The 12,056-nt window shown below is 43.4% G+C and overlaps 1 protein-coding gene across 25 annotated transcripts in view; it reads right to left on the bottom strand.

Moving 5' to 3' along the window:
• Positions 1-10,617, bottom strand: part of Nrxn1 (neurexin 1) — a 1,032,692-nt gene extending 1,022,075 nt beyond the window's left edge. For 10 of the 25 annotated variants that reach the window (XM_063228713.1, XM_063228704.1, XM_063228733.1 and 7 more), the window contains exons 1-2: positions 10,232-10,617; positions 6,037-7,592 (exon numbers count right to left, since the gene is read on the bottom strand). In XM_063228713.1, the coding sequence (XP_063084783.1) occupies positions 6,037-6,799 (763 nt within the window). In that variant the 5' untranslated portion in view covers positions 6,800-7,592; positions 10,232-10,617. The remainder of the gene's footprint in view (positions 1-6,036; positions 7,593-10,231) is intronic. The other 15 variants (XM_063228737.1, XM_063228724.1, XM_063228800.1 and 12 more) reach the window with 3 other exon arrangements.
• Positions 10,618-12,056: the final 1,439 nt, after the last annotated feature.

The following is a 12,056-nucleotide window of genomic DNA, read 5'->3' as shown; positions in this document are numbered from 1 at the left end:
ATGGAACCCAAGACTTCTCACTTGCTAACCAAGTGTTCAGTCTCTATGCTGACTGAACCCAGCCTAAAATAATTTTATGTAAATTGGAAAGGTTTTGTTTTGATTTTTGTTTTTTATGAGACAGAATCTTGCTATATAGTTCAGCCTGGCCTTGAACTCGTGATGATCTTCCTGCTTCAGCCTTCCAAGTGCTAAGATTACAAGCATGTGCCTCTATCCCCAGCTTTATTTTAGATATGTTGGTAAGAAAAAAAAGTTACCTTTTAAGTGTAGGACTGGGGTGGAAAGCAGACATATGGAGGGGGAGAGAGAGACTGTTCTATAAATGCTTTTCTGTTAAATGCTAGTTAAATCATAAATTTGTCACAATGACTTTTCAAAACTATTTTGAATAACACCTAGACATGAGTAACAACAGTTGTATCACAAAGACACAGAAGCACATTGTCTTTACTGCTTCCTTTAAAAGCCGAAAATCTTGGACAATCCAAGAATCCTTATTTAAAGTGAACATGAGAATGCAAAAATTCCACATTGGAATTTTGCTTCAAAGTACTATTAAAGACAGTGTTATCAGCAATAAGAATGGCAGTTATAATAACAAAAGAAGCAGGGCAGACACTTACAGAGTGCTTACTGTGTGTCAGGCAGGGCTCTAACAACCTCACAGGAAGTTCTACCTACCCAGCTCTCTTAGCAAGTAAATACTGCCCTTAGGCTACTGTCACAGATAAAACTGAAGACAATTTTGAGTGTACTCATTTGATTTGTGATCTCTGGGCCATCTTTAACACACTACAATTGCTTCTCCATAGGAAAACAAACCCTTACAATAATATATCCTATGTTATTATGAGATTTCAGAATGGTAAATCCATTTTGGTCATGTCATACTTAAGACAAGTTTCTTATAGACTAATAGATTCCTTTCATTGTCACATGATATGAGCTTTCCTGACGGTAAATCAAGATCAAACTAGCTGTTTTGTTTTTTTGTTTGTTTTTTGAGACAGGGTCTCTCTATGTAGTTCAAGCTGGCCTGGAACTCACTATGTAGCCCAAACTAGCACCAACTCCTCAGCCATCAGCCTGTCTCAGCAGGTGCTAGCACTGCAGGTTGAACCACCACACCTAGCTGAGGATCAAAACTAATGATGAGTTTCTTTGTCCAACTCAGTTTTTCAACAGAGACAACCCATCTTTCCTGTAAACAAAACTTCAAACAAAACTTTAGCAAAAATATCCTTTTTTTCCAATATTGACTCACACAATAACTTAAATTTTTAATTATAAGATTGTAAGAACCTATATTTTCCTTTATTATAGTAGCTTAAAATGTTGCCTAAACAGTCAACATATATTATTAAGAGAAAAACAAATTAAGTATAATTTATTATACTTTAACATATAATAAATTATGAGGTTGTCACCAGGTTCCAGAAGCCACATGATTCAGTAGGTATAATCCAAGACAAACTACATGACAATTTACAAAAAAAGTTCAAACAAGTGCAAACAACTGTTCTAAATAATGAATGGGCTTACAAGTCTATACCAAGCCCCAGAAGAATCTTCTTTGAAACAGGTATCCTGATTTGAAGGATTCTTTGTTAAAACTCTTAGAAAAAGAAAAAACAAGAATCCTGCTTTTCCCTTAGTTTTGATCCATTGCTTACAGCGGGTGCCTGACAAATGTTGATGGACAAACAGAAAAAAATAAGTTTTTTCTTGGCTTTGGTCCCCATTCAGTCTGTTTTCTACTTATATTCCTAAATGGTAAATGTGGTAACATCACCCATCTTCCACACTTCTCCCCATTCCTTCTTCGTGACTTTTACCCTAAATAGCAAGTTTTGGACATGGTCCAAACCTGGGCCTAGTCCTCTCCGGTGTGAATTAAGAGGTCCACACTGAAGTGCCTTCTCTCTGTAGCTCAAACATGCTATGCACCTTGCTTAGAACTCTGCCCCTTTGCCTTTCCGTAGTTAATAATTCTCCTCCACCACTTCACAGCCACATCCTTCTCATGTTTCAGATCTTAGTTAACACTCAGCAACCTTTTCCTGAATGAGGTCAGCACACACAATATTTAAAATTTTCTCACTACCACACACCATTCTTCAAAATATATACCACCATTTTAAGTCTCTGTTTTTTAAAAAAATTATTGTACCTGTTCACTAGAACATGAGATCTATCTATAAGCATAGAAACCACTTGTACGTTTACTCAAAATATTATTGCAAGAATCTAGTATTCTGGCACATACAAAGCAATCAATATTTTTTGAATAAAGAAATGAATAAATGAATGAATGAATGGATGAGTATGGCTGATTATGTAGCCACATTAGAAAGTTGTAGAAAAAAGGGAATTTATTTAATGACATTTGATGTTTATCAATGGTATTTATCATACCTTCATATTCAGCAATGTTAAGCAATGTTTTATGGTTCTGGTCATTTAAGAAGAAAGAATGCAAGACTGTGACATGGTCTAGCATGAATTTTAACAACCAGAACTTTACAATGGATGGAACTTGGAAATCCTCAGTACATGTATAACTTAATGTTTTATTGATTGTCTTTTTCTTCTTATTTCTAAGGTGGACAGCCATGGAATTCACTAATTCTTTCAAGCTACGAGGAAAGTCAAAATTCTTAAGTAGAAACTTATTAAATAATAATGGACCGGAGCATTTAGAAAAGTATAAGTAGTGAAAAAACTATGTAGACCATTAGCATTCATCACTCAGGGAGGATGACACGCCTGGACAGCTGAATTCTGAGGACGACTCTCAGGGTCAAAGAACATAAGCAATGCATAAATTTGGTTTGTTTCTACAACCAATTTTATATATACTATTTTTTCCCCTTAAACAACCTCTGTCAACCTGGAGGATAAATCTTATTCAGCCGACATTCTGGTGTCAGACCTGGGAATAAAAACATTTATGCTCTTATCCAAGCCCGGTTGGGAACTAGAACATTACATGTAAGTTATACTTTGTTCTTTCTCTAGCAGAATAGGAATAAGCAGATAAAATTTGCTAGGCCTAAATAAGCAGAGTAAGGATAAACAATGAACTCATTCATTAAAAATATTCCACAAATTCATATCAGGTGGTTCCAAAGCACTCTTGGGTGGAAAATAAAAAGAGGACTTTCTCAGTGTAGCCTTATTGTCTTTTTAGCAGTGTTTTTTGTTTTTTGTTTTTTGGTTTTTTTTTTTTTTTTTTACTGAATTTTAAATGTAAAACCAACTAAAAGACTATTAGACTATTTCAATTTAATCTAAAATTAAACTGTAGTTATGATCAAAGATAATTTCAATTTGTGTTTAATGTTTGTTTCTCTGTAGTTTTTTTCCTAAATTTTCTCTAATGAATGTATACTTACTTGCTTTTTTAAATTAGTTTTTAAAAAGAATGTGGCAATCAGTGTAAACATGGCTAGAGGCAGGGCTTTGTTTATACTTCATTCAAATAGAAATCATCTATCCCTAGCCATCAATGTATGATCAGTGTTGGAAGAGGCATTCACTCTCAATTAATTATTCAATAGTCACTTGACATGCATGAAACAGGGAAAATAAGCAAAATGGAGCCAATCCTTCCGGGAAGACAGACTTCTTTTACCGCTCCATCTTCCATTTCTGTGATAATCAAAAAAATCCAGACTTCTGTTTTCCCTCCGTAACTACTGGTCATCTTTGTACTCCATTTATCAGCTTAATTTTTCAAAATGAATCAATGCCCCAGAACAAACAATCCTGGTGGATTTTCATTTCTGGGTTGATTTTCCTTTTACATTAGTTACCATATTGTTTCAATATGCATCTTGATAATTTCAAATGATTCATCTATAGAAAGAACTACCCATTTACCAAAATAAAATGCATTTAAAAGACATCTAATTCTGCCTCTCTATAAAATTACTTTTTCCATGCTTTCTCCACTCTTAAATGTTCCTGATTATGCATGATCCCTGAATCCCTACATTAAAATGCATAGAAAAATAAGAAATTTCATTTAAAACACCCTCCCACACAGTACAAGCTGTCATTGTGTCATATTTGTTTCCTAATTTAAGAAAGGAAGTTACATTTCATTAAATTGCCTTCTTTATCATGTAAAGTGGCATTAGAATATTTAGTGCAATATTTTCCTACAAAATAATATTCTTTTCTGTTTTATTAATCAGTGCAAAGGTATGCAACTGCAAATTATGCTACTGAAATTATCACATCTATTTTGCTCATGATTTACAATTAAGGTAGATTTTGTAGAAGAAAAATATGTTGTTTTATTTTTTGTCAAACATAAAAATCTGATCTTACATCTGTGGAAATTTACTGGCAAAGCTGAAGTGCACCGTGGGCCATGGAATACACAATCATTTATAATTACTTAAGTCAAAATTATGCCTAGAAGAAAAATCCTATATGAAGGCAGTGGCAATAAAATCACCCTGCTTTTTTTTCCCTCTCTCTTTTGCTTTCTCCTTAATCTCATGAAGGCTGCAGAACACTCTTAAAGAACTGCAATTTTCCTTCCTAACTAACTCCCTTTGCTATTTAAACAATTGCAAATTTTATCAAGTCTTCATTTCTCTTAAAGTCAAGTGAGAGGGAACTGCCAAGTCTAATAAGATTTACAAAGGCTAGTTCCCCTTAGCAATGTCAGCAGAAAAAAACAAAGACATTACACCACAAAACAACTACACACAGAGCTTTTGTCCCTACAGCTTTCAAAACCAGATTTAATAATTCACCTTCTCCCCTATTTCAGCCACAAATGCCATTTATCCCTGTGCTGATTGCCTTGATCTGACCCATAAGTTATCTATCTACTTTAAACTGCCACTGAGACAGGCACATTTCATGCTTTCCACATCACTCTCCTGGTTTCTGCTCATACGCTTTTCTGTATTTATGCCACAATATTTTCCTTACTCGCTGTTTGGAAACATGGAAGAAACACTCAGAAGCTTCAAATTTATTTGTGAAGGGTTGAAAACAAAAGTTGCTATGTTTATTCTTGTTCAAATCCACAGTTTCAAGCCCCAAAAAGCACAAAAATTACACCCTGGCTTCCACTACTCACATAGATATCATTAGCTGAACATCCTTAGGAAATCTCTTGCCATGGATCACATGCGTCCTGTGCATTACCGTGCAGAAACTTCCCAATCTAGCAACATCTCAATTTTTCTATATCTCTTCTCAATGCGTTTGTTAATCAAGAAATATGTTATTTAATCTCTAGCATTTCTAAGCACTGCCTGACCTGTCTCACACTTCCAAAAAAAAACCCCGGAAATCCCAAAATTTTACTTAAATATGACAAATGGTGGACTTGGGGGATATAACCATGGAAACGAATACTATTTCCAAGAAAAACCTCCAGTTTCTAAATAAAATCTTCACAGCCCCTCATTTTTTTTTTTACCACAACCAAGGGCAGGTCGTTATACTTTGTGACAAGATGCAGCTGTGCCTGTGAACCCCTGTGTCTTTCAGTAACCACGTGGGTATTTTCCAGCACGACCCTAGGGGACCCTTCTAGAGACTCATTATCGTTACATGCGTGCTCCACCTTCTAGATGCTTATCTACACTTTAAGCCAAAACTCTGTGTCACACGTTGAGTGGCAGAGGAGGGAAAAATAGTGGCCATCTAGATAGACTGTGGACCTGTGAAAACAGGGCCAGCAGAAGGCAACGCAGGACAGAAGAGGGCCATTCTGCTCTGACCTGGAGGTCCACTTTGCAGACGCTCGTCTGCACCTCATGGGCAAAGTCTGGGCATCATGAGTTTAGTGGTGGGAGAGGAGAACAGCGGTCACCTAGGTGGATACAGGGGCCAGTGAGGCACAGCAGCCCAGGAACAGAAAGCGCCATTTTGCTCGGACTTGGGCCTCTGAGCTGAGACTGCGCCCGGAGTGGGATCAGGCCCTCTGACTCCACACAGGACGAAGGAAGGCACGGCCCGTGCACCGGACTTCCCGTGTCCCGACCCACGGCGCGGGGCCCTTACCTTGGCTGCAGTCCTCGCCGCGGAAGCCGGTTCGCGAGCAGTCACACACGGCGCGGTCGTCCACCACGGAGCACACGCCGCCGTTGAGGCACACGCCGCCCTCGCCCTCCTCGGCCTCGCACGGCCCCCCGCCGCTGGGCTCGTCGTCGTCCAGCCGCACCTCCGCGCCGTCCTCGGGCAGCGTGCGAGCCGCGTCCACGCGCAGATCGCGGATCCAGCCCCGGAAGGGCGCGTGCTCGCGCACCGAGGCGCGCGTGAGCTTGAGCGCGGCGGCCCGCAGCTCGGGCGGCAGCCCGCCCACGAAGAGGCCGCTGAAGACCGTCATGTCGCGGCGCTTGGACTGCACCTCCACCCAGCGCGCCTCCACGCGGTCGATGAGCAGCGTGGTGTTGCGGAACTGGCGGCGCAGGCGCACGCGGTGCCACGCGCCGTCGTTGAGCGGGGTGTCGGCCAGCAGCGTGGCGGGCTCGGCGCAGAAGATGGAGAAGCTGAGCTGCAGGCGGCCGCCGCGCGTCAGCACGAGCTCCAGGAAGTCGCAGAAGCCCTCGTCGTCGAAGTAGAGCACCAGGCCGCGCGCGGCGCGCGTCTTCAGCTCGAAGCTGAGCTCGCTCTCGCAGCACGCGTTCCACTTGGGGAAGCGCGTCCACTGGCCCTCGGCGCCCGGGAACTCCAGCCCGCTGCCCAGCTCGGCCCAGCAGCCCAGCAAGAGCAGCGCCAGGCACAGCAGCGCGCAGCCCCCGCGCTGCAGCAGCGCCGTGCCCATGCCGGGAGCCGGGGGCCGGCGGGGGGGCGCCGGGGCCGGCAGCTTCGGGAGGGGCCGGGGCACCGTGGCGGAGACGCTGGGGCGAGCGGGCGCCCTCCTGTATCCTCCTCCTCTTCCTGCAACCCCTTCCTCTCCCCCGATGGTCCCCGTGCGCCTGGAGCACGTGGACTTCGGTGGTACAGGGCAGCCGCGGAGCGCACGCTGGGCAGACCACGCTTGAGTGTCAGCAAGAGGTCACAGGAAGTCACTGAGCCATTGGTGGCCAGTGATGTAGTTGAAGAACGTCTAGGATGTGGACTCCTCAAATGCTGACATCTGCGGATACCACCAGAATGGCACGAGGTCGAAGGAAAGCAGGCAATCAGAAGAATGCTTTTCGCAGAAAATTACAAGCTAGCGATGTACCAGTATCTTGGGATTCTTTGAATGCTTCAAGTAGCTCCCCTGGGAGGTAGTGTCCCAAACCAGGACAGAGTGCTGCTTTTTAACCCCAGGGTAGCTTCAGAGACCTGTTTCTTCTGCCATTATTGTGGGCCTCCAGCGCAGAAGATGCTGCAGGGAGAGCCACATTCCTTGTGCTTGGCCTCACTGGCTGGAGTTCACTTCTCTTTTTTACCTCCCCAACGAGAGGGCTCAAACCTAGAAGTTGTCAAATAGCCAGAAGCTGTTAGATGTCCAAATCACAACAGCTACTCTTCTTTTCTCCGCCTCTGCAAGGCCAAGCTAAGAGGCCAGCACATCAATTGGTTGTGAGTTGACGATGCATTTTGATTTTGCCTTTTTATAAGGAAATCTGTGGAATTAAAATAAAAAAGTGGATAGTCAGTTACAGTATTATGGAAGTCAGTATTTCAGCTCAGAAAACAACAATGTAGCTGATGCTAGTCTCATAATAAGCAGAAGAATTAACCTTATTAGTTGGAGCTTTTTTGCACTAATCTATAAGACAAAGTCACACTCTTGCACAAACTGTTACACCATTCTATACTGTAACTGTTAATTGCTTATCCAGATTTATGCAGGTACCAATTTGATTAATGCTTCTCTTTTCCAAGGAAATTTAATTTTTAAAATCTATGAAGAGAGAACAAAGGCCCTTTTAAAAACAATAGTTTTAACTATATTTTGTGCCAGGTTCATGGACAGAAGACAATCTATTCAAATATTAGTGATAGCAGTTTTTACAATAGGTACAGTAGATTAAACTGTCTGCAAGAAGCTGCCACCTTAAATTTTTATAGTATTCCTGTCATTTCATTTTTTGGAATTTTTGATGGTTTCTTGAGAATCTCTTAAAAATTTAAGCAAGCATATATCTCCTTTTTATTAAAGAAATAATCTATTACAGGAGAAAGTATCTAATGAGAGCCGTAAATGTGTGTGCATTTCTAGTAATAGTTTGCTTCAATTGCCATATTAGTTCCTACAAAATAGGTACAGTGTTAATTTGCATAACTAGTGATCCAAGTCTTTCTCAAGCCACTCTCTGGCTGTCCATAGAATTTATGTGATCAGAACAGCAGTTGTCATCATGTATGTCACCTCAGATGCGATGGCTCTAGCATGCTAGAATTTAAAACCAGACCAATGAATCACTCACTGTTCCACTAAACCACCTCTCTTTATTCAACTTTAATCTGACATGTTCTTGAAATGCTATAGAAATCAAAAATACTGATTATTTTCTAAGTAGTTTTTTTAAGTCAAAATTACTCTCACTTCTTGAAAGCCAAATGTATCATTTGGTTATGTTATTTCCCTCACCACTTGTCCATGTCTTCGCCACAGTACCACACACACACACACACACACACACACACACACACACACACACACAATTTATTGCTTGGACACAGAAGCTCACTATCCAATTAACACTTTTTTTTTTCTACAAGCTGAAACTAGCAGTAATTTATGACACTGCATTGTGCTGCTGCTTTTCCATGGAGAGGGCTGAGAGAATTTCTCTTCAGTTCAGAGCAATCCCTACAGGTGTCAGCTGAGAGCCACCAAGCCAGGGGATCCCACTTCAAGTTCCTTCCCAAATGAGACTGATGACTGGTTTTCTCTCCAGCACGCACACGCGCGCGCGCGCGTGCACACACACACACACACACACACACACACACACAGAGTCCACTAGCAAAAGAAAAGAAAAATAGTTGCTTATTTATTATGGCTGATACATTCCATACCATCAGCAATTTCCAGTCATATCTTGTCTACTTCTGTGCCAAGTCCAAAGAAAGGTGCTCTTAAAAATCATCAATAATAGTGTATTATTCACTATAGTTTCGTTTTTTTAAAAGTGGAGTCAGGAATCTGCTAAATGTTCAGTAATTTGCAAAATAAATCTGTTTTTGGAATCGAGTGCTTTGAACTCATTCTCAAGCTTCTGTAGTAGAAAACCCTTTTTGCATGTATGTGTGTGAGACTGTGAAGGCTGATTATTTTATTATTTAATCTTACATGGCATAACCTTTTTCACCCCTATCTCCTGTCCTCCTTCACTGTTTCACACCTTGACAATTTTTTAATCGAGAATGAAAAAGGGGAAACCCTAGAAGACTATATTCCTACCATAAGGGAGGTCAACTGGCTCTCCTAGTCCTTAGATGAAGCTCATTGTGTGTGGAAATATCTGTATTTATATGAAACAAGAGGATTCTCTCTAGATGTCAGAAAGACCTGGTAAGTTCACAATGAAATAGAAGGGAATGAAACAGAAGGATCAGAAAAAACAGTCTTACTGCAGCCAAAACAAGAAGCGCTTTAATTCAAAAGCTAACAGCCTCATTAATCTTTTCTTTGATTTCTAGAATCAAATTCGTTCCCAAGTCACTGGAAGAATCAATACAATACACTCATTATCTGCAGTTGCATTTATTTTAATATTTATGTCTACACACACACACACACCTACCTTTGCACCCTTCAACATACATCTTCACAATGGACCAGAAATATAGGGTGAGAATTTTTAGAAGTGCCTATCCTTTTTGCCATATGTTTTTGCAAAAGTATCTCAATACCAGTGCACGCCCAAAATTCTCCCTGGCTTTCCCGCCCAGCTGCATCTCTAATACCAGTGCAGTTTCCTAGAGCCTGGAGTCTATAGCACAAATTAAGCATAGGCGTCCTGTGGACGGATGAGGAAACAGACAGATGTATTTTATTTATTTGTTTTGAGTTTAACCCACTTGTTCTTTTGATAATAAATCACTGCATTTAGCATTTAAGTTACTACCCCAGGTCCACTACCTCATCTTCTAGCCATGCAAAACAACCAAGATCTACGCTCCTCCACCCTCCCACCCCCCATCCTCGCCTTGCATTGGTGGCAGATGCTGGCTCGGTTACAACAGGGAAAGAGATATCCTTCTCCAGTCGCCTCGCCCCATCCCCTCCCCCAGCCAAACTGAGCTGCTTTACCTGCCCGGTTTCCCCCTTAGCTCCCGCCGGAGCCCGAAGCGTGCCTCGGTGAAGGCGGATTTCCTGAGGGTCTAGGGACAAGGCGACTGCCGCTGCCTTTTCAGAGGCGTCAGGCTTGAGCGTGTCTCTCCCTCTTTCTCTCACTCTCTCTCTCTCCCCGTCTCCCGGAGAGCGGGGTGGGGAGAGCGTGCAGCGAGAGAGCGGGAGCGGGAGGAGAGGGAGCGAGGGCCGGGCTGCGTGACGCCGCTGTGCCCGGGAGCCGGAGGGAGGAGCTGGCTCTGCGCAGCACCACGGACAGCGCCCCGGGCCGGCCGGGATGCTGTGGGCGGGCGCTTGCGGTGGCCCGGGATGCGGCAGAGGCGCAGGGGTGCTGCGGACCCGCGGTTCGACCTGGGCGGCCAGGGCGCGGAGGCAAGGCCGGGTTTCCACCTACCTGGGCAGCGCCCCCTGGCCGGGGAGCCCGTCCTGGGCGGGGACCTGCTGCAAGCGCCTCCGACTGGTCGCCACCCTCCTCCGCCCTCCCCCACCCGAGACACTGGAGGAGAGGGAACCGAGACCCGCGCGGCTTACTGAGCATGCCCAGACCCTGCGGGAGGCGATCCCGAGGCTCCGGGCTTTCCAGGTGGCGGGCGGGCAGGCGCAGGGGTCCCGGGGAGGCTGAGGGTGAGGGAGGGGACTCGGATGCAGCGCCGGGGCGGTGGACTGAAGCAGAAGCCTGCGGTCCACGATCCAGGGTCCCTGCCCCGCCCCTCACGGATCCCCGGCCCGAGGGATCGCAGCAGATTTTCACGCTCTGACCAAGTTGTGCCAAAAGGACTAGGGACTCACCGGGTTTGCACGCTCACTTGAGACCCGGCTCCGGCTTCCTAGTGGTGCAGGTGGCTGCAGCCTCTTATCCTCCAGCTTTCTGCGCTCTGCTTTGGCCCTGGGCATCCCGAGAGGAATCAAGTTCTCTACCTGTTTAACTCTCCCCTCCGTCTCCTCCTTTTGCAGCTGGTAAAACCTGGAAAAAGTAAGACTGCGAGGTCCTCACCGTGTAACTGGGCATGCCCAGAACGCAGTGCTGGTCAGGAACGAAGGAGTTAACTCGGAGGGAGCTTGCAGATTAGGTGGTGAAGTCTGAGTCTATGGCTTTAAATGATGGCTAGAGTCCTGTGGACATATAAATTCCTATTCCTGTTGTATTTCTACCCCGGGTTAGTTTTGGAGCAGAAACAGCAGATATTTTTATTTCAGCATCACAAACCCAATAACCTCAGCCTCAAATGCTATAAGGTAAGCCTGTTTGCTGCCTCCAGGCCCTATAAAGCAAGAATGTAAGAATTAGACAAATGCAAGAGCACCAAAATAATACACATTCCAAATGCAATATTAACTTCCGTCCAAAGAAACCAGAACCCATTTCTTGATAAGCCTGTATTCAAATACACTACTTCTGTAAGGGAATCTAAATAACTAGAAGGCAACAACCACAAGTTTTAACGTTTTTATTGTCTTAGAAAGGCAGTTTGGACAAGTGCTTAAATGTGTGGAAAATAAAATTCTATCTCTGACCTTTACAAATTGTGACCTTGACAAGATAGTTAACCTTATTATACCTCAGTCAGCTCCTCTGTAAAATGGATATGTTATTGCCTTCCACTTCATGTAAATGAATAAGTGAACATAAATATTTAGAAATGTGCATGAAGTAATTTCTAAGTTTTTGTTATTGACTCCAAGGCCACTTTATTCTACCTGACCCAGTGGAAGGTATTTCCTTGGAATCCAGGCCTCTGCCTATCAAACATGGAAATTAGCGATTGCCAGCTTTTCTCACCGGATC

This window comes from Cavia porcellus, unplaced genomic scaffold (genome assembly GCF_034190915.1).
Source record: "Cavia porcellus strain 051 isolate PalLab524CR breed Dunkin Hartley unplaced genomic scaffold, mCavPor4.1 scaffold_1, whole genome shotgun sequence".
NCBI classification, from domain to species: domain Eukaryota; kingdom Metazoa; phylum Chordata; class Mammalia; order Rodentia; family Caviidae; genus Cavia; species Cavia porcellus.
The sequence above is the reverse complement of the archived record's forward strand: the minus strand, read 5'-3'. Positions and strand labels throughout refer to the sequence as shown.